We start from the raw sequence: 21,062 nt of genomic DNA on the forward strand, positions 1-21,062 counted from the left end.
TTTTTCACATTAATCGTTAACATTTTAAAATCAGACTTTATATATGAATATAGATTTCTAACTTCCTTTGTAAAACTGAAAGATCTGGCAACACTGGGCCCACATTCGTCTTGGTAATAACTGGCTCATGCCAAAGCGTTGTTGGGGTATTTTAGACAGGGTAGTGCTCTTTAGTTCCCCACAATTTTCACCCAAATCAACCTATTTATGGTACCTGATTAGACCCTATATGCATTTGAGTTTGCAATACCTGCCTTAAAGGGCACTTAGGATTTTTACAGATGAAGATGCCAATGAGAGAATTCAAGGGTATAGAAATACATGAGAAAGCTCAAAGGCCTAAGATGTGACAGTACGGAATGAGAGAACCAGGAGTAGTAAAAATGGCATAGAAAGAAGCATGCTGGGAAGGCTTAAGTCTAGAAAGGTAGATTTATACAACACCGTGGATCATAGGTAATATAAAGTTATATGATACACATACATTATATATACCCAAAACACACAGAAAAAAAAAAATCTAGATATAACTACTCACACATACAAACCGAGTCTGAAATATTCATTCATTCATTCACTCACTTGCAAACATTTTTTGAGTATCTACTAGGTACCAAATTCTGGAGATTGAGAAATAATTTAAGACACAATTTCTGCCCCACTTACTCCAAGAAACTAATAGGAAAGACTACACAGTTCGTGCACAAAAATCAATGTTTGTGTAGCTGAACATGTACTTTTTCTTACTATCTTTTTACTCTCTTTATGCTCTCTCCAAATTACAACTCATAATTATATAGTTTACATGTAGCATATAATATATACCACATAATTTATATAATTTTATAAAAGACTGGAAGGACACACTCTAAAATACTAAACATTGGTCATCTCTATTCTTTCATTTGTTTAACAAAAATTTAATGAGCAACTAGAATGTGCCAGGCATTTGAGCTAGGTATGAAGAAAATTTTTTGTGATGGTGACTGTTTATATTATTATTACTGTCATTGTCACTACTTCCGTTGTTAGAATGGCTGTACTATCACTGTTTTTAGCAGATTCATAATATAGCAGGAAATGCACACACACAAAGTATATGGATTTGTATACATACCAAGTACATGGATTTGCACTATTTAATGTTTTCGTAAGTTTTCCAAGTATACTGTAGTAACTGTGTCACTTTCATAACTGGAGGAGAAAGACTCCAAGAAGTAGAACATTATGAGCAAAACTATACGGTTGAGTCATATTTTTAAAAAAATAAAATTGTACACACTTAACGAATATATATATATACTTTCCCCCATTTTCTTTGGGAACTTCCAGCCGCACAGTTACCGAAGTGGAAGGTGCTTTAGCTTAGGAGCTAAGAGTAGGGGCTCTGGAATTAGAATGACTTTCTTTCAACTCTGTACTGCAGTGATTGTTACAAGTTAGTTCACCCATCTGCGTCTCCGTTTCATCTGCAAAACGGGACCAGGAATATCTACTTGACAGGGTTCCTATAAAGATTAAACACGATGCACGTGAAGGGCCTAGAACAGAGAATGAATGGCACACAACCAGTTAGTTGCCCATGGGTAACAGCTGCGGTTAGTACTTATGGCGGCGGTTGTTTCTATCATTACTACAGTTGTTAATACGGCTGTCTAGACTGACAAACATGCGCTCTCACTCCTTCCCACACAGAAAAACAGGTCCCATACGGGAAGTCTAGAGCAAACATGCGCTTCTAAATTGACGACGTCTCGTCGCTGAAAACAATTCTTCGAACGTTGCGCTTCTATAACCAAAGCGCTTTCACAGCCTCAGCGTCTAGCCATGAGGTGTTAGCGCCCAGCCCCAGCCCATTTCCTCCTCTCCCCCAACACCGCCAGACCGGCCCCTGCACCGGGCCAAACTCCTCCCGGAAAGCCCCACAACCTACCTGCTGCTACCCTCACCGCCGCCACAGTCACCGACGAGTCGCTCCTACTGCCCCGGAAGTGCTCATTCAGCGCGGAGGCGGCCTCGCCTGCCCGAGTGCACTTCCGGGTCAAGTCGCTGCTCCTCCCGCAAAGAGCTCGGTGTCGTTCTGGTGAGTGAGGGCTCGGTGGGGGTCGCTGCGAAGGAGATTCTGGGAGTGCCAGGGCTCGGGTTCGAGCTGGCGGGTTAGAGTACGACGTGAAGGAAGCTAGGGTATCTGCACTTTCTTTTTTGAAGTTTAGGCCTGAGCTGCAGAAGTTCGGCCATCGTACATATACTGAGCACCAGCAACCTTCCAGGCACTACCCTGGGCGCTTGGGACAGACAGACTGGTTTACGAGCCACTGTTGCCCTGCTCTCGAGTAGTTGACATCCTAGTGTACGAGGTCAACCATAAACATATTAGCAAACACGATTATCTAAGATGGTAGTGGGTACTTTAAAGTAAATTAAACAGGGATAATGTGACTGAACGAAGTGAAGGAGTAAGCCTTATGAAGTTCTAGAGAAGTGCATTGGAGAAGGAATAGCAACTGCAAAGGCCTTCTAGTGGGAACAAGCTTAGCGAGGTCAAGGATAAGAAAAAAAGGCCTCCGTGACTGAAGCAAAAAGAGGAAGATACGGCCAGAGACTTAAACAGATCTGTGAGCCAGGACAGGATTTATTTAGACTTTTATTTAGAAAGCAGTGGAAAACTATTGAAGGTTTATGCAGAGAAGTGACATGCTCTGATGCATGACTTTTAAGTTACTCCTGACCTCTTATCAGCAAGATGCATCTCCAGTTGCCCTTGAGCAGTGTGAATGCATGACACCCAGACTGACAGCCCGAAAGGCATTAGAGACACCCTGATTGTGAAAAACTAAGTCCCAGAGAGGTGAAGAGACTTGGCCTTTCAAGTCTTCCAACTTCATTTAATGCCTTGAGAGTCATCATTTTAATGTCCATATATATAATTGTCAGTTCCTAAAACCCTTGGGATAGTTTCCTTTGCCTTTCATGGTGGTTTTCCAAATTTAGGAGCATCGATATCACCTGGAAGCTTGTTAAAAATGCCTATTACAAATTAGTAGTTGATAGTTGGGCGCGGGGATGGGGAGCATGGTAGAGGGAATGCAGTTCACATTAATATGATGGCTAAGTGGAGGGCCAGGAGAGGGAGGGAGCAATTGGGATCGCTTTATGAACATTATAGATATCTAACTAATGTACTGTATACTTGAAACTAAATTAAATAAATACATTTTTTAAAATGCCTATTACAATAAACAAACTGCATAAGTATAAAATAGGTGATTTCCTCTGATTTTTCATAGAATTTGGGGTTCAAGTATGGAATCTCAGTAAGCCATTTAACTGTGTCTTAATTTTATCTGTAAAATACTGCTGATAATTATAGCAAAAGTTCTCTAACTTTTTGGTTTTGGGATCCTTTTACACCTTTGAAACTTATTGAGAACATCAAAACGTTTCTTCTGTGTAGGTTATATCTATCAATATTTGCCATTTTAGATATTAAAACAACTTTCAAAAAAGTTATTAATTTATTTAAAATGGTAGATTCGTTACATGTTAACATAAGTAGCATTTCTATGAAGAATATTTTCCAATATTATTGGAAACCAAAAATATTATTGAAAAGAATGACATTGTTTCACATTTTTACTAGTCTCTTTAATATCCGGTTTGATAGAAGACAGATTCTCATATCTCCTTCTGCATTCATTCTCTTCTGGTTATCACTTGTCATGTAGCCTCTGGAAAATTGTACCATACTGTGTGAGAATGAGAGTAAAAAGAGCAGATAATGTCCCAGTGTTGTTATTAAAATTGTTTTTAAAAAATCATTTTGAAAAAGTCTCCCAGAGGCCCCAGTACCACACTTTGAGTATTGCTGAATTACAGTATTGTTATGACAGTCAAAAGAAATACGGACTTGATTTGTAAGTCATTAAAACTATGCACATTAAAAATGTGGATGCCTAGGCTTCACCCTTAGTGGTGCCAAATCAGCAAGTCAGAGTGGAGGGAGCCAAGAAATTGTATCTTTAACAAGCAGCACAGATTAATTTGATGTAAGTGGTCTAAGAATTGCAGTGTGAGAAAAACAAATCAAATTCACTCTAGAGAGTTCTGCTCCCTACCCTCCCCCACCCCCCAAAAAAGCTGTATTCGCACGTCTTCAAATCTCTCCATTAATTCCAGAGCCTAAGACTCTGGAAAATCAGTCAGAAGTTTGTAGCAAGTACCTTTCTACCAAGTTGATGAGTGTCTGAATTCAAAACATTGAATCCAATCCTGTGCTAAGGACTGAGGAGTTTTTTAACTCTGTCATCTGTACGCTTACAGATTTTGGGACAAATAGATAACGTAGAAAGAAAGTGATAAGTCTAACAGTCGAGTACTCAGTGAGCCAGGGGATTGAAAGAGCAAAAGAAATCCGTCTAAAATTAAGAGGGTTGAGGTAAGAGTTTAGGTGAGAAGACTTCTTGAATAAGGTGAAATTTGAGTTGGCTATTGTAAAGCTGATCGAATTTCCACAGGAAGATATTGGTGGGGAGGGATAGGAAGTTTCAAGCAAAAGAAACAACTAGAACCAGAACTTTAAAGTGAAAAGTTACTTGGAGAGACTACAGTAAAACATGTATGGCTAAGTTTCCATGACAGGGAAACAGAAATTATGAGATTTAAGCAAAGAAAGGAATGATAATGATAATTAGCCTCTAGATAAGGAAACTAAGCCCACTAGAGATCATAGCTAAATAGTGACAGAGGTATAACTAAAGACCAGATGTGACTTCTAAATCCATTCATCTCTTCAGCAAGCAATTGTGCATCCAGGTACTGCTGGGGTCAGCCTACTACTTTGTTCTGCCACATAAATCTATTACTGGAGAAGTATGGATGCTGGACTAGAATTTGAAGCTTATCTCATGGGCCATGGAAAATCACTAATAGATTTTTAAATCACTGTTTTCTTGGATTTGTGTTTAGGTCCAATTCTGAGAGGAGCAGTGTTTGGGATAACAAAGGGATATAGTTGGGGTTAAGGAGACTCACTTAGAAATTAAAAAAATAGTGTGGTATCCAGGTAAGGTAAAAGGACTATGACCTAGGTGACGGACAAAGGATTTAATTGAAAATCATCTGAGAGGTGAAATAATAATAACAATAGCATGTGTTTATAACATACCCACATTAGTTCACTTCATAAGGTAGCTTACAACTAATGAGGTAGTTACTGTTAATAACCTTATTCAGTAGATATGAAAACTAGGGCCTTGCAAGCCCACAGTTTCACTTGGGGATAGGATCAGGCATTCTGATTCCAGAACTGATGCACCTAACCAATGAGCCATGACAATCCTGTAACTTTGATCTTGCAAAACTGGAAGAATTGTATTGTGTAGCTATCATTCCAGCTGTGTATATGCTGGACAAATAGATCTGAGGGTGAGAGTGAGGAGTTCTGTTTTAGTTTGTCTGAGTTTGAAATACTGGGGGATTTCTCAGACTTTTAAGGAAAAAAAATGGATAAGGAGATCATAAATCTAAGCCTGCTACATCAATGTCTTTGACATTTGCATCCATTAGTTTCAGCAAATGCTTGTGGCAAAAAGGATAAAAGGCATACGTGTAACAAATAATCCTGGGTTTAAAGCAAAGCTCCAATAAATATAGAAGCTCTTTCTTAGTATGCCAGAGAATATGTTGAAGTTTGAGCTGAGTGCCCAAATGCCAGCTATGAGGTGTGTGATGGCTCCAAGATACTATTGGAAACATAGGGGCTATTTTAATAAGAAACTTTTTAGAAAATGGCCCTCAAAATGTTGGTTTCTATTTGAACATTAGTAACCCTTATATGTTACAGATCCCTATAATAATGTTACCATAAGCAGAACAGCTTTATGTTTGTTCTTTGCAAAGGATAGAGGAATGCTAACAATCTGCTCTTCGTTTGCTTTTTCACCCCTTTGCCAATTCAGAATGCCACTTTGACCATTTGTGGGCCAGGAGTAGGGGAACTTCTCTATTTTTCAAGTGTAACTGGGCAGCCAGAGAAGAGTGGATGAGCCATAAATAAAGCCTAGAACACATTTCATTATGGAGAATGAAGCATTAATATCCCAGTATACTTGGAGCAAAAGCCAATACCATCTGGGCATCAGTGCTTTTCCTCCCTCTGAGTTATCCCAGAACTATTTTTGCAAACAGTAGCTTCCTCAGCCAACTTAATATTGAGCCATGAGAACGGAAATCAGCCACATTACTTCCTTATTTATTTCTGTTGAGAGTTGGAACAGAATGAAAATATTTCACAGAAGTTGGCGGGAACCCCAACAAGGCAATCTGTTAGGGATGACAGTTTAGGCACTTTTCTTTCTTTTCTTTTTCTTTCTTTAAAATGATATAGCCAATATTCAGAATGGTTCTGTAGGGTAAAATTATCTACATTTCTGATTATTCATGATCCTGGAAATACTTGCATTTTACTATACCTAAAAGATAAAAAAGGAGTTGGATTAAACTTGAGTATTACACTTTTCTGTTTTTCTTACTCATGTTGAAGCAAGATAATAAAAAATTCTACCAAGTAACTTCATCCACAAGCGTAGCATATACCTCTTTACCTATTTGCAGGAAGATGGCACTTTGATTTTCATTTTTGAACTTTCTCCTTAGCATCTACATGTCAGCTGCTGCATTGAGAATAGTAGGCACAATTTGGGAAGTCCCAAACTTACAAGTGAATTACCTTTCTAAAATTCATGAAGTCTTCCTTTCTCTTTTGTGTTCATAGTACGATTATATTTCTTTTAAGTATTTCTCACACATTCTTGTATATAGTTAGCTGTTTCTACCTCTGCCTTCAGACTAATTTGTAAATCCCTGAGGGTCTGGGTCATATCCTAATTCAACTGAGCATCTCTTGCAGCACCCAGGACTTTATCTTGTGCATGATGAGCCTCTGATTTAGCTGAGCTGTTTTAAAATCATTGCTCCCTAATGAGTAGAATGGTTTTAGTTAATGTAATTTTCATTGTAAGTAGCAGAAACCAATTCACGCAGACTTAAGTAAAAAGAAATTTAGTATGAAGAGATAAGTCAAGGGTATCCTGATCCCAAGGGTGATTTGTTCTGTTCCTATAACCTTGGACACATACCTCTGCCAGTACTTTTCTCTCCCAACTGCTCAACAGCCTCTTATCTCCAAGTGGGTTATGTCTCTTAGTAGCTCAGACTAGAAGTTCTTTGTGTTCAGGTTGCCCATGATATGAGTATGATGTGCCCAGAATGAGCCTGTCTTAATCAACTGGACATATAAGGATATTATGAGACCTCGTGCTCCCCTGGCATAAAGTCAGTGTACCAGGGTACTTCTGCCACCTTCGACCTAAAAGCAGTTTAAGAGTGTTCATAATGTCTTTCTAGACCCTGTCTTGTAGGTTTCTCTAAACTTCTAGTAGAGACAAATGGCTGGACCGGAACTGCAGATCTTGACTTCATGGGCAGTTTATGTGCCACGCTCTAGTGTATAAGGAGAAGAGGAGATCCGTGATGAGGGTTGCCTGGTAGCCATAGCCACAGTTTAGACACTTTTGCTAAACTTAATCTTTTTTCTCCTACTTAGCCTTTTTTCTTTTTCCTTTCTTATATGCACATTTGGTCTTTTGTGGTTTTAATCGTGAATAAATTTGAATAAGATTGAATAAAGATGTTTATTTCTTTAGGGCAAAAAAAAAAAAAGAACAAACAAACAAAACAGTCATATTGGAGCCAGGAAGTAGAATTATATCAGGAGCCGGAGTAGCATTTATGAGCTTTTCTCTTCCCCTCTGCTCCTCTCTTACCATTCTCTTTCTCTTCTCCATTCTTGTTGTCCTTTCTCTCTGCTTCTCTTTGTATGTGGCCCAAACCTGACTGCCTCAGCCCCCTATACTCCTTCTCTTCCTCAAAGAGCCCTAACCCACAGTGTCGTAATTCCAAAATTCAAGAACAAAGATTCTAATTAGTTTAGTCAGCCGGTAGGTTGTCTTCCTCCTGGACCTGAGAAGGCAGGGCTCAAAAAAGGGAAACAGACTAGGAAGATCACAGTAAATGTTCTCTACCACAAACTCAAGACACTTCAAAGCAATGTAACATACCATGGCTGGGGTCCAACCTTAGTTTACAATGCCTGTTTGTTTGATCCGTATTATTGCAAAATATTTACTCGCAATGAAAAGAAAAATATGAAATTTAAAATTAAAGATTGAAATTACATAATGGAATGCTCCCTCTTTTCTCAAGATTTTTAAATAGTTGCAGAGTATCCTGAGTAAAAGTATTTTATTTATCTTAAATAATGATTTTGCTATAATGAGTAGAATTGTAGCACAATACCTGAAAGGACCATTGACAATAATAATAACCAGAGCTTACTCAGTTACTATTGCATACATGCTCTTTCATTCAGACCTAGCAATAGGCTTGTGAGAATAGATACTATCGTTTTCCCTATTTTGAAGGTAAGGTAACTGAGACACAGAGAGATTAATTCATTAACAAAAGTTGCAAGGTTGAGTAAAATCAGAGCCAGGATTAGAGTCCAGAGAATCTGGCTCCAGAGTCTGTACCCTGAACCGCACTGCTACCCTGCCTCTGTCAGAGACCTGCAATTACGATGTCCCAGAGTAATCTTAATCCAGAATGGAATGTGAGTGAGTGATCTCGCGTATTGAAGTGTTCATGCTGAAGCACCATTAGACAGGGCTGTTGTAGAGGTAATGAGGAAGTGTACTAGTGATCTCTGAAGTAATGAAGCATATTAATGATCTCTGGATGCCAGTCCGTGGACCTTCTGCCTCAGAATCACTCAGGGAGCTAATTAAAAACCATAAGTTCCAAGGCCCAAACTTGGAGGTTCTTATTCAGTAGGTCTGGAGTGGGAAAAAGTAACTTATATTTTTAATAAGCTCTCTAGACGATTGCGATATTCAATCTTGTTTGGAAACTCTGGACTTGATAAGCTTTTATTCCCACCATTATCTTCTAGGACAACATGAATTTGGGAGTTGGTTCAAGGAATTCTTTCAGACGTTATGCCTTTAAGTACTTTTGAGATTGTTAGCATTGGCTCTTTTTGTCAGAGATATAAGCACTAGTAAATGCATGTCAGCTTGAATAATTATGGTCGCTGTCGCATAACATTCTTTAATTTACAAAGATCCATCACATGAAGTATAGCAATAAAAAATATAGTCCCTGTGTTTGCAGAGCTCATAGGTGAGATGGGGTAGACTGCCTAGCAGTACAGAGCAGCATATACTAGAGCTCAGTGAGTAGTGTAACAACAAGGGCTACCAGGGGTCAGAGAAGAGCCATCCTGCATCCAGATATATGCTGGACCCATGCGGGAGGAAGAGTCAGCCCTTGAGAGGAGGCTCAAGGAGGCTACATGAAGAAGGAATTCTACACAGCAGTGACAGTGCCAGGACACCATTTGCTCCACAGTCCTCTCATGTGGAGGCTGTTCATTCCCCCAAACCTTCTGCGTCGCAGAGTAGGGAAAGTGAATCCATTTCTTCTGTTCCTTCCAGTGTCTCCTACCCTAACTGCCTTGATCCCAAAGGGGGCATCACTGTCCCCACAGGTGATCTACCTCACTCTTGAGCCTTTAAGTTCTTTGGCCTCTTCATCTTGGACGAGTATCTTCTTCACTCACGTCAGCCTCTCACTCCATTTCCCAAAGTCCACCTTCAATTTTGCTGTTGGCCCAGACTACTGTGCTGTCCTCCAGAATCAAGAAACTGTCTCTGTGCTCTCTGGCCCCCACTTCTCATTAGAAATTATAGCTCTTTTCCCTGAACACTTTGTAATCAGTGATTCCTCTGCTTTTTCCCCAACCCCTGTCACTTTACCTAAAACACTTCTCTTCCATTCTCAAATCCTGTTTATCCCTCAGGTCCTATTGCACATCCCACTTTCTCACAAGACTTCCCACGTTGGGTGCTCCTGTAGCATCCTGTACTTTCCCTTAGGTAACATCTAGCGTATTTTGTATGTAGTACAGTAGGTTGTCACATAGTAGGTGCTCAATAAATACTGCTGAATAGATGAAAATGTATACCTGTAGTCTAAAGTAGTGGTTCTAAACTTAGTGGTGGGCAAGGGTGTAGAGGAAAGGAATGACTGGATAAGAAATGCAGTGGTATTAGAATAAAGTGGAGCTGTGAGGGGTATTTGTTTTGTTTTTGTTCGTCGTTTTTTCTACAAAGAGAGCAGTCCTCCAGCTCAGAGCCTTTCGTAGATGGCAATATCTCTGAGAGTTAATAACATTACTTTGTTTTCATTGTGTTTATGTGTACAGTTACTTTTATCCACAGATATGATACAGTCTTTCCTTCTAAAATAAATGTATATAAGTAAAATAGTGAGTTGATTTAAACAAAAAGCATAAATAATAATAACTTAGTACATGGGTATAGCAAAAAAAAATTATGGCAGTAGAAAGAATGAATGAAATTTGGAAAATGCTGACTTGGATAAAGAGTTCTTTATCAGAGTTCTAGGGAACACCTGAGCCCAAGTGCTTTGTTTCTTTTAGTGTCATTTCAGTGGGATTGTGGGAGGAAAAATGGAAATAAGCATGTAGTCAGTTATTATGTATTATGAAGTCCGAAGTTCTTTGTTTCACTCTAAATGGTCCATCCTTAAATTTGAAAGATAGAAAATTATTGTCATCATTCTACCGTCTTTTCAAGGGCTAATGAAAATTAAGTGACATTTTTAGTTTATTGTAATTCAGACTTTGAGGAGTTTAATGGCACAATACAATGTTCCATTGCTTTTTATGTTATGTGATCAAGAAGCCTTCATGTAAGTATAAAGGGGAGTAAATATTATTTCCAAAACTAATTATTTTGGGCCCTTAAGAGAAATAAAGCTAAGTGTTTCATCCCATAGTTTATAGAAATGAAAGTTGAAATTTTTCTTTGAGAGTCAATGACTTAAAAAGAGGAATCAAATTACTGGAAGATGATCATAATCACATAGACTCTTAGACCGAGATATCATTTTGTTTTTTATTCAAGATATTTTACTTTTCTTGTAAATTTGTCTGGTAATCTTTCCCTGTAGCTTTTATTTACATTTTTACCAACTAGACATTTAAGATGTCAGTTCCTCCCTCTACTAATTTTATAGACTTTAAGCTAGAAATTTAGTATTCTAAAAACTGTTAAATGTACTTTATTTTGTCTCTTGATGTTGAAGAAACTATTAAAGGAAAGTCATTCTGTCTAACATTCTTGATCAAGAAGGAAGTTTATAGCCTCACAAGTCAGTATATGTATATTTCTGTGTAGGCAGTAGTACAGTTTTCTTTCTAATATTAAAGGAAAAGAACTACCTCAACTGTCTCTACATTACTTATATTTAATATAGCTATGTTCTTGAACTACTCAAATTTTGAGTTTCATGGTTATGATTATGATGTACCTGTTGATTTACATTAGTGATATAACAACAGATGGTAATGGTGCAGGTGAAATAAGAGATCATTAAGCTAAATATTTTAGCCTCATTGGCTCCCTGTTGCATAGAATTTGTCAGAGTGAAATGAAATCATAGAATTTCAGAACTAAAAGAGTCCTTAAAATTTGTCTACTCTAGTCCCTCATTTGACAGATGAGAAAACAAGTACAGCTAGTTAATAGCAAAGCTGGGATCAGAATCTAGGTCTGCCATTTCCCAGTTCATTGCCCTTTATACCATCTCTGTGTGGATTTTTAGGTGGTGTTTTATTTCACTCCTTGATATTGGCACCAGTTATTCTAGTCAATTTTATATCTCTTCATTTCTAGAACATAGAGTTTCACCCTATTATGAATCTTTGTTGGTTAAACTTTATATCTGGCTTACTTTTAGGTTGGTCTTCACTCGCATCTTTTAATCCTGAAGACTTCAAAATACACTTGGATCTACCACTTTTTTGGAAAACTTTAATACCAAGCAATAAATTACCTCCTGCACTCTTGTTATAGTATAGAAGCTTTCGAATTCTCCAAACTAAACAATATTCCATTTTCCATGAAGCCACATTGTTGTTTATTCACTTTAGTGATGAGTGTTATTATGCCGGCTGCTTTTGTTTTGGAAGATGTAGGCTTCAACCAAATAGACCCACTAGAAGCAAATCATAGTTCCTTCAATGCATCGTTTCCCCCAAGCTTTGAACTCTCAGCAGGCTCCCACTCAGGTGATGATGTCATCATAGCCAAAGAGGGAGCTAGTGTTTCAATCGAGTGTCTTCTCACAGTCGACCGCTATGAAGATGTCCATTGGTACAACTCAAAAGGACAGCAACTGGATGACAGAGGCAGAGGTAACTATGCCAGGGTATAATGAATATGAATCAAGATTATTCATTTCCTGTTACTTCTCTCTTCTTGGTTTTGTAGCATATTCAAAAAGAAATCTCAAAGGTGAGGTACCAGGGTAAATAGTTAAAACTTTTGAAAGGCCTGGAGTATATTACCTATCAAAAAAAAAGCCGAATGGTTATAATTAGTTAACCAGAAAAAGAAAAGGTAAGGAATAGTTATAAATTTAACAGATGTTAATATGATGACAGTGAGCTATTTGCTTTCCTCTTAGTGAATTGGTTTCCTTTTTCATGGAAGGTGGACTACATTAGGACTGCTGCATACACCTCTGCAAGCTATGCACTGCGTAACTCCAAGGGCACCATTCACCTAGACTATAATATGGATAGTACGGTGTGGTGGCCCTGCGTGAATACAGCAAGAAGGATTTTAGCTAGACTTAAATAAATTTGTCATAAATTTTAAAATGTTTGCTCAGAAATTAGTTACTGAAAATGTTAGAGGAAATCCAGGGTATATTTTTAAATGATTCTAGATTTGTGCATAAAACTTTTAAGTCTCTCTGAGAATTAGAAGGGCACTGAGAAGGAGCTCTGAAAGCCTTTCCAGCACATTTTTTTTTTTTCTATTCTATACCTTAATTTACTGGAAACGGAGAATTTCTCTTGTATTTTGGTCTCTCAGTCTTAAAAATTGCACAAACATCATAGTAATGTAACCAAGGTCTATTTTTTGACAGGTTTTTATTTGATTTTGCTGTTTGTGAACCTGTGAACACATTTTAAATCAGAATACTATTTATTGAACTAGTGAGTGTGCCATTAGAGTTTTTGGAAGACTACTTGTATTAAAGTACCTAAGAAAGAAATCACCAGGAAAAATCAATGAAATAAAGATTAAATTCTGGGATCTCTCAAGCTGTACTTTCAGAGGAGCCCCCCTATTTTTTTTTTTTTTTTTTTTGAGAGAGAGATTTTTTTTTGAGAGATTATTTAGAAAAATAATCTCTTGGAATATAAAGGATATTTGGTTATTCATATTAGAGTGGAAAACAGAAAAGGAGACAGGTGGTGTTTCCTTCTAAGATGTATGCTAAACATTTTAACCTACAAATTGAGTAACTGGCCACCAAGGGATTGAAGAGTTTGAAGAGATCGAAGAGTTAGAACAGTGTATTTTTAATTAGCTTCTTAAGAATATAGACCTATTAAATAAGAATCTCTAGATTGGTTCCCAAAATGTGTATTTTGACTATGTTTTGAGGCTTCACATTTGGACCCACTGGACTAAACTCTTACCTCCACTGGGCTGTAAGATCCTGACCAAACACATCTGAGATTTGAATTATTCAATTGATGTGATCATAATGTAAACAAAGCTTAAGTTGAGACCAGCGATTTGGAACAGCAATTTTATTTTCCTATTTTGCTTTTACTTTGAAAACGACTGACATCTACTATTGATGCTTTCAGCACAGTTCTGGAAAATTGTATTAAATTTTATGAATCTCAAGTGAGACCAGTTTAAAGAGCATGTCAGTCTAGTATAAGGTTCATAAATCTTGAGCTATTATCAGCAAGTGAGCTAGAGAGTTTAGATTGCGGTCATAGCATAGTAGTTGATAAATGGAATCTATATAGTTCATCATACCTTGGATTCATAGGGAATCTTTTTCATAGATCCAGGTTCATAGGGCAGACGCTTATGGAATAATGACTATATTTATAGCTATGTATTTTCCTCCTCTTTGTACATTGGTGAAGCAATGACTCCTAGATATAACTGTAGAATTTAGATAAATTTTGATGATGATAAAAATGGGCAGAGTCCAGAGCGCTTACTGATTTATGTGCCACTAAAATAATCTAGAACCATAGAATCCCAGGGATGAAAGAGATCTTGAGGATTAGGCATTCGGGTAGTGCTTAACAGTCAGCCATCCTCTTCTGGAACACTATCTCTAGGTATTGAGAACTCACACCTACCTATACCTTCAGTTAGCCCATTCATCCCATCTTTGAATGGCTGTCATAGTTAAAGCACAGAGTATACTGAGAATTTACTATAAACATGAGAATTCTGCAGGCAGAGCCAGGATATTAAAGGATGTTGAATCAGGGTGGGTGGTCAGTATGCTCTGCTTTTCATACTCTTCTATACTTTTGTATAAGTGTTCCCGGAATGAAGATACCTTCATGTATGGAAAAGAAGTGGCATGTTTTAGGTTAAAAACAGAAGCCTAGGTATCTTAAAGGCAGTTTTATTTTCTATACCCAGCTATTCATTTACCCTGACTCTGGAGACATATCTTTTGGCTTGTGCTTCAGTTACTCTTGCCAAAAGTCAAAATACCATCATCTATAAACCTTTTCTAACAACACAAATTAACATGTGCAAGGAAGGCATGTCAGATTAGCCAGTTAGTAATTAAGCAAATTAATTAAATTGGTAGAGCTTTTTAAAAAAGAACTTTAGTCTCTTGTTATATAAGTTTATTATCAAAAAGTAAGCATAGTTAAATTAAAAAAAAAAAAAGAAAACTATTACTTACAACCCATCACCCCAGAAATGGCCATTGTTTTACATATCTGTTTTATATTTTTATTTGTTTTATATTCTTCTAATGTGTGAAAATGTGTAGGTAGAGATTGTGGTGTTGACACACATACAGACATACCTCATTTATTGGCACTTTGCTTTATTGCACTCCACAAATGTTGCACTTTTTTTTTTCCCATAAATTAAAGGAAAGACCCTCCACCAGCAAAAAAGGTCATAACTTGTGTTATTGCGATACTCGCTTTACTGAGGTGGTCTGGAACCAAGCCCACAATATCTCTGAGGTATGCCTGTGTACATATAAACATTTTTTTTTTAAGATTAGTCATTGAACATTATAGAGACATACCTGTCTCCCTGAAAGTCTTGTTACATTTAGCAGTGAAGAGGTAGCTATGATAATCATTACTGTCTGGAAGGAAGATCTTGATTCACTTCCTAAATTTCAGGCTGTTTAAATTCTGACTCTGGACATAGCAGTCGGCCCTTTCTTACATGATTTGAACAAATAGCAGAATCTAATGGATGAGTTGAGTTAAAGTACGGTCATGAAGAAGTGGAATATTGATACAGCAGTTGGCATATTTAGTAATAATGTTCTTTATGCTGTAATTTTTTGTTTCTGTTGGGTTATCAGGTGGAAAATGGTTGGTTTCTGATAACTTCCTGAATATCACCAACGTAGCCTTTGATGACCGTGGGCTTTATACATGTTTCGTCACCTCTCCAACTCGTGCCTCCTACTCTGTCACCTTGCGCGTTATCTTCACCTCAGGAGACATGAGTGTCTACTACATGATTGTTTGCCTGATTGCTTTTACTATCACTCTCATCTTGAATGTCACGCGGCTGTGCATGATGAGCAGCCATCTTCGTAAGACCGAGAAGGCTATCAATGAATTCTTCAGAACTGAAGGGGCCGAGAAACTTCAGAAGGCCTTTGAAATTGCAAAACGCATCCCCATTATCACCTCGGCCAAGACTCTGGAGCTTGCCAAAGTCACACAATTTAAAACCATGGAATTTGCTCGTTACATTGAAGAACTGGCAAGAAGCGTCCCTCTTCCACCCCTTATTCTAAACTGCAGAGCCTTCGTTGAAGAGATGTTTGAGGCTGTGCGAATGGATGACCCTGATGACATGGGAGAAAGAATTAAAGAAAGACCTGCTTTGAATGCTCAAGATGGCATCTATGTCATTAACCCAGAGATGGGGCGGAGTAATTCCCCAGGAGGAGATTCAGATGATGGTTCTCTGAATGAACAAGGCCAGGAAATAGCAGTTCAGGTTTCTGTCCACCTTCAGTCAGAGACCAAAAGTATTGGTACAGATTCTCAAGACAGCAGTCATTTCAGCACTCCTGATGATATGAGATCTATTGAGTCAAACTCGAGCTATAAAGATGGGGCATTTGAAAACTGCCAGCTGTGAGATATCCCAGTACCTACTAAAACTAGTCTCAGAAAAGGAACCTGTGTCATGTAGGAAATAACATTTTTCAGATGATGACTGGGATTTTCCCCTAAATATTAAGCACATCAGAATTATTGCCAAAATCTTTAAAAATGCAGCATTTTTTCCTATCTGATACTTCTGTCATATTCCTTGAGCTCGATTAAATGATACACATTAAGACTTAAGGGAACCTGGAGGATGAACATAATGAGAATGTGCCGCACTAAGAGTCCCACAGCTTCTCCTTCCGGTCGTGGCTCTTCCATGAGCTGGGACTGACACTTATCCTGAGGCCCCAGTTTTCCCAACAATGAGATGAGGGATTTGCATTAAATGATATATAAAGTTGTTTCTAGCTTTATAACTTTTTACCTGTCACCTTTAAGCCACCAAGATCTTCAGCACATCGCTAAGCCCTTCCTTAGACTTTTAGTTCCTTTTTTATGGAAAGGACAAAGCTGAGACTTTATTCTGTGGTTTATATTTTTACACCAGTGCCATAATGTTTAAAGATGTTGTTTTTCAGACTTTTAGCCTTGTGGAGTATATAATTGTATGTGCTAGGTTAAATCTTTTCAGCGTAGTCCATGTCTGTATTGTATCAGGAAGCTAACTGCTCATTAGTAAACTACTTTCCATGAGTACACTGGTCCTTTGGGGGGATATATCATGTCTTTTTAACTTACTGAGGTGTCATTTAGTTCATTGAGCTGGCAGTGATTTCTCAATTGATCTTCAAAAGTGAGCAATTTGTTCCTAAGGAATAATGTCTTCAATGCTTTTAGAATAAGAAACAATGTCAAATCATCTGTCTCTGGTAAATCATGGATTTTGACATTTCTGTTAATAGACTTTCTCAGGCCTTCTCTTTTTAAAAGTACTGGACTCTGTAAGAGGGTTCTGTGTTTGGGATTCCGTTCCTGGGGAAAACCCAGAGATGGATTCCTCTTTAGACCTCTGTCAACCCTCTTGCCCTCTGTGGTCTTTTAAATACGGTGCTAAGGGTTGCATGCATCCTTAAATTATTTGTTTATATTTTAATGTTTGTTGTTGAAGTTTTTATTTTTGTGTACTTCAGATATAAACTTCTGAGCTAGGGCTGCTTTTTTGGCCTTTTTCAAAAGCACTAACCTGAAATAAGATTAGATAATAGTGTGTAGTTCGTGTTACTCTATGAAGTGTATTAAATAAAGATAGATATATAGATAAATATACAAACACATACATACAAATGATCTAGCCATAAGGAGGGAGACAAATTATGGATGATGCTACCTGATTCAACTGTGTATAATAAACACTTAAGACTGTATTTCTTGCCTGGCTGAGATCTGATATAATGGAATTGTAAATACTCTTCAGAATAATTTCTTCAGCTACAGGAAGCTTGGTGTCATATAATTTTAAGAACTTGGCAGTGGAGCTCCATTTGGTACTTCACATTTCTTCATTTGGCTTCTGATTATTGAAGCATTACTTGAACTAGCGGGTCCTTAGGGAAATGTTCAGAGGAGGTTTAATCAGGATTTTAATTTAAGGTTTCAAATGGAGGAAGGTAAGAAATTTAAAGTGTGACCAAATAGAACTCTTGCTTCTCTTTGTCCAGGCTTATCAGAAATAATATATCTGCTCTGGATAACATGAATGAATCAATGTGCAGTTTTATCAGATGGCATTACAGATAAAAATGATAATGCTGCCTTTTCTGTCTCTCAGGCTGTTTCCATAGAAACCTCCAGAGCCAAATAAAAGCTACCAATCATTTAGCCAAAGCTTGCCTTGGCTCATAGACCTGTATTTCTTTAAGGAAAACTGTTTTCATACATTCGGTTATGAGAGCAAGGGCTCTTAAACATACCCTAGATTATAGAACACTTTTTCCCTTCTCAGAATGTTTTTCTTGAAAAATTAAAACTTCTCAAAATCCCTTGTCTGAGCTCTGTCCCCTGAACATTCCTCAGATCTTCAGATAATGCCTCTAACCCTATCCTAATATAGTATCTCTGGGGTCATTTCTTAGAGTGTAGCTTGTCACATTAAAGAGAATGGATTTTTCCCCAACATATTCTCATAATGGACATGAGTGTTTAAAACCCTAAGGTAGTCATATTTAATGATCGAAGTCATGGGAAACAGGACTTTGGAAAAATGTAGGAAATATTGAAAAAAACTATTAACGTTTACATAATACTGTATAATAAGTATAGACTAGGCTACTCAAGTATATTCTGGATGAATTATTTTAGAAACATAATGATGACTTAATTTCGTGGCCAGAGTAACTGGATTATTTTGAATATTTCAGATTATGGTGCCATCAATAAGGAATTAAAGTAGGCAAAATTTGATCAGAGTTGGTATTACTTTCTAAAGCTAGTTTTCAAGAGGAAGAAAATCGTACCTGCTAGTATTTTCTGTAATCACATACTCTTCATATATTATTAATAGTCTCATGTTATCTTTTTGTAAAATCTACCCTTTTGAGCTTAAACTACAATCTAAAAGTCTTTTGATAGTAACTGTGGTATAATTATCATTTTGTGTCATTGGATTTTATAGTTAGTGAAAATGCCTTTATTGAACAAGATATATTTGAAGTAGTTATCTCATTTATAAATTTTTCCTTGTATTTAATGAACCTTATTGTCTTTATGAAATAGTGGCTTTGTGAAATGAATTTACCAAAAATAGACATGTAAACATTTTTATAGATTTTTTACCAGTTGAAACAAGACAGACAGGCATTTTTTGAGCTGGTACCCAACTTGAGTTTATAGGTAGTTTGATAAATGTATTCTCAAAACTGCATCTGTTATGATAGTTTAATTCTTGAGTCAGTGAGCATTTGTATTTCCTGCCAACTACATACATACATACATACATGCATATACACACACACATACACATACATACATGTGTAGATACATATATATAATCTTTGGAGTCGCTGACCTGGGATGGTTGTGAGAAGGCTCCTAGCTTCTTTGCCTCACTTAACACACATTTTAAATTCAAAGCACATTGCTTTTCTTCCACTCCTCCAGCCTCAGTGAAGCCCTTGGTCCAGTCCTTTCCACACCCTGCATGTCGTCTCACCCTAGATCAGAATTTGTCTCCTGTGTCCTGGAGTGGCATGAAAGCACGGCATGCTTGTTTTCCAGAGTCCAACCAATCATGGGTGCTAGCCTTATCTCTACATACCAGCAGTTCTAACACAAGTATATCTTATTTCTTGAGTCACCAGTGAGAGAGCACAATCTTTTCTCATCTAGGCCAGTAATGTTGTTCTCAATGCATTTCATAAAAGTAAATGAGTATTATTATTTGCTTTGGTTCAGATGATGTTTAAATGGTCACCATTTTCATGAATACGTACATTATAATTTTGTCCTTTTTTAAAAAAAATCCTTGACTGTAATATATTAAATGTTCAATGGAGTATATTTCATTTGCCTGCAATCTTCTATAGAGTGTATATTCATTTTTCTGTGTGATGGAATTTGATGTTAATGGTTTTAAGTAGGAGTAAATTTGGATTTAACTTGGATACCACCATGGCTACCCATTTCAATTTTGCAAATATTTACTAAGCTTTTATGTTTTCAGTACTGTTGGCCTTACATGGGTGTCCTGCTCACAGTTACCATGAGGATAGAGTTACCAGGTCATCCTTACTGGGCCCAAATGCATCTGTTTCCCTCTTCTGAAGAAAGACATTCCTGGCAAAGGCAAGCGCTTGAGCAAAGGCCTGCAGATAAGAGCATTTAGCACATGTTTTGGAGAACATATGAATAGCACGTAAAGTTTGTGACGAGATTTGGCAGGTGGGAAGGCTGTCTCCGGTAGAAGCAAACAACTGCAGTCACATGGGAGTGAAGGGTGCTGATGGAAAAGCACAGGATCTCAGAAGACCGGCAAAGAGAACAGGTGGAGGTGCCGGTCACTGCTTCAGTGCCACAGACTCATTAGAATGAAGATCTAGCCTCTGCTTCCATATGGCAAAAAAATCACTAGACATGGAGTTCTGATTCCACCACTAGCCATGTAATCATGGGACTTGGCCTCTCTGGACTTCATTAAAATGGAATTGATAGCACCTACTTCACAAAATTAACATGAGGATTAAATATAGCTTTGCTCCAGGAGTCCCTGAGAGAAGGATTCATGTGCAGGAAGTCTATCTGGAAGGCGATCCCAGGAAGGCAGGGGGTGGGGAAGCGAGACGGAAAAAAGAAAAGCCGATACAGGTGCACCAGTGAGTGGGTCACTGCTTTGGGCAACTGGTGTTCATTCCTACTGGGAACCTCAGGGATCTCTGCCTGCCCCAGTGTATGTAGTTCATTCCTCAAAGTTGTTCCGCCTGAAGGCCAAGGAGCTGGGTTATTCACATACCAATTCCCATTTGTCATTGAGGGCCACTCCCAAGATCACTAACTCTGGCACTTCAAACCTGCCATACATGGGCTAAACATGATCCTGTAGCCAGCAAAAACCTTCAGGTACAGAATCACAGGAGCTTTTGTGGGAAGCCTGTGGTGAATATAGGAATGGTGAGTGTGACAGGGTTATGGGCAGAGCATTGATAGCACCTGCTACACAAGACAACAACTTCACCTCCAGCATCTTGTCTGTATTCCAGGCAAGAAGGGTAGAAGGTCAAAGGACAAAAGACACTTAGCAGCTGAGTCTATACCTTTTTATCAAGAAGGC

General features: G+C 37.9%; 2 protein-coding genes across 4 annotated transcripts in view; one reads left to right on the top strand and one right to left on the bottom strand.

Moving 5' to 3' along the window:
• FAM114A2 (family with sequence similarity 114 member A2) overlaps positions 1 to 2,040 on the bottom strand; it is a 31,205-nt gene extending 29,165 nt beyond the window's left edge. The window contains exon 1 of one of the 2 annotated variants that reach the window (XM_039836666.1): positions 1,934 to 2,040. The gene's annotated coding sequence lies outside the window, so the exon portion shown is untranslated. Of the gene's footprint in view, positions 1 to 1,117; positions 1,143 to 1,933 lie in introns of those variants that run through there. The other variant, XM_039836667.1, reaches the window with a different exon arrangement.
• Positions 2,029 to 21,062, top strand: part of MFAP3 (microfibril associated protein 3) — a 100,605-nt gene continuing 81,571 nt past the window's right edge. Inside the window, exons 1-3 of one of the 2 annotated variants that reach the window (XM_039836668.1) lie at positions 2,029 to 2,083; positions 11,881 to 12,337; positions 15,535 to 19,904. In XM_039836668.1, the coding sequence (XP_039692602.1) occupies positions 12,043 to 12,337; positions 15,535 to 16,328 (1,089 nt within the window). In that variant the 5' untranslated portion in view covers positions 2,029 to 2,083; positions 11,881 to 12,042 and the 3' untranslated portion in view covers positions 16,329 to 19,904. Of the gene's footprint in view, positions 2,084 to 11,880; positions 12,338 to 15,534; positions 19,905 to 21,062 lie in introns of those variants that run through there. The other variant, XM_039836669.1, reaches the window with a different exon arrangement.

The sequence above is a fragment of the Pteropus medius genome, unplaced genomic scaffold (genome assembly GCF_902729225.1).
Source record: "Pteropus medius unplaced genomic scaffold, Ma_sr-lr_union100, whole genome shotgun sequence".
NCBI classification, from domain to species: domain Eukaryota; kingdom Metazoa; phylum Chordata; class Mammalia; order Chiroptera; family Pteropodidae; genus Pteropus; species Pteropus medius.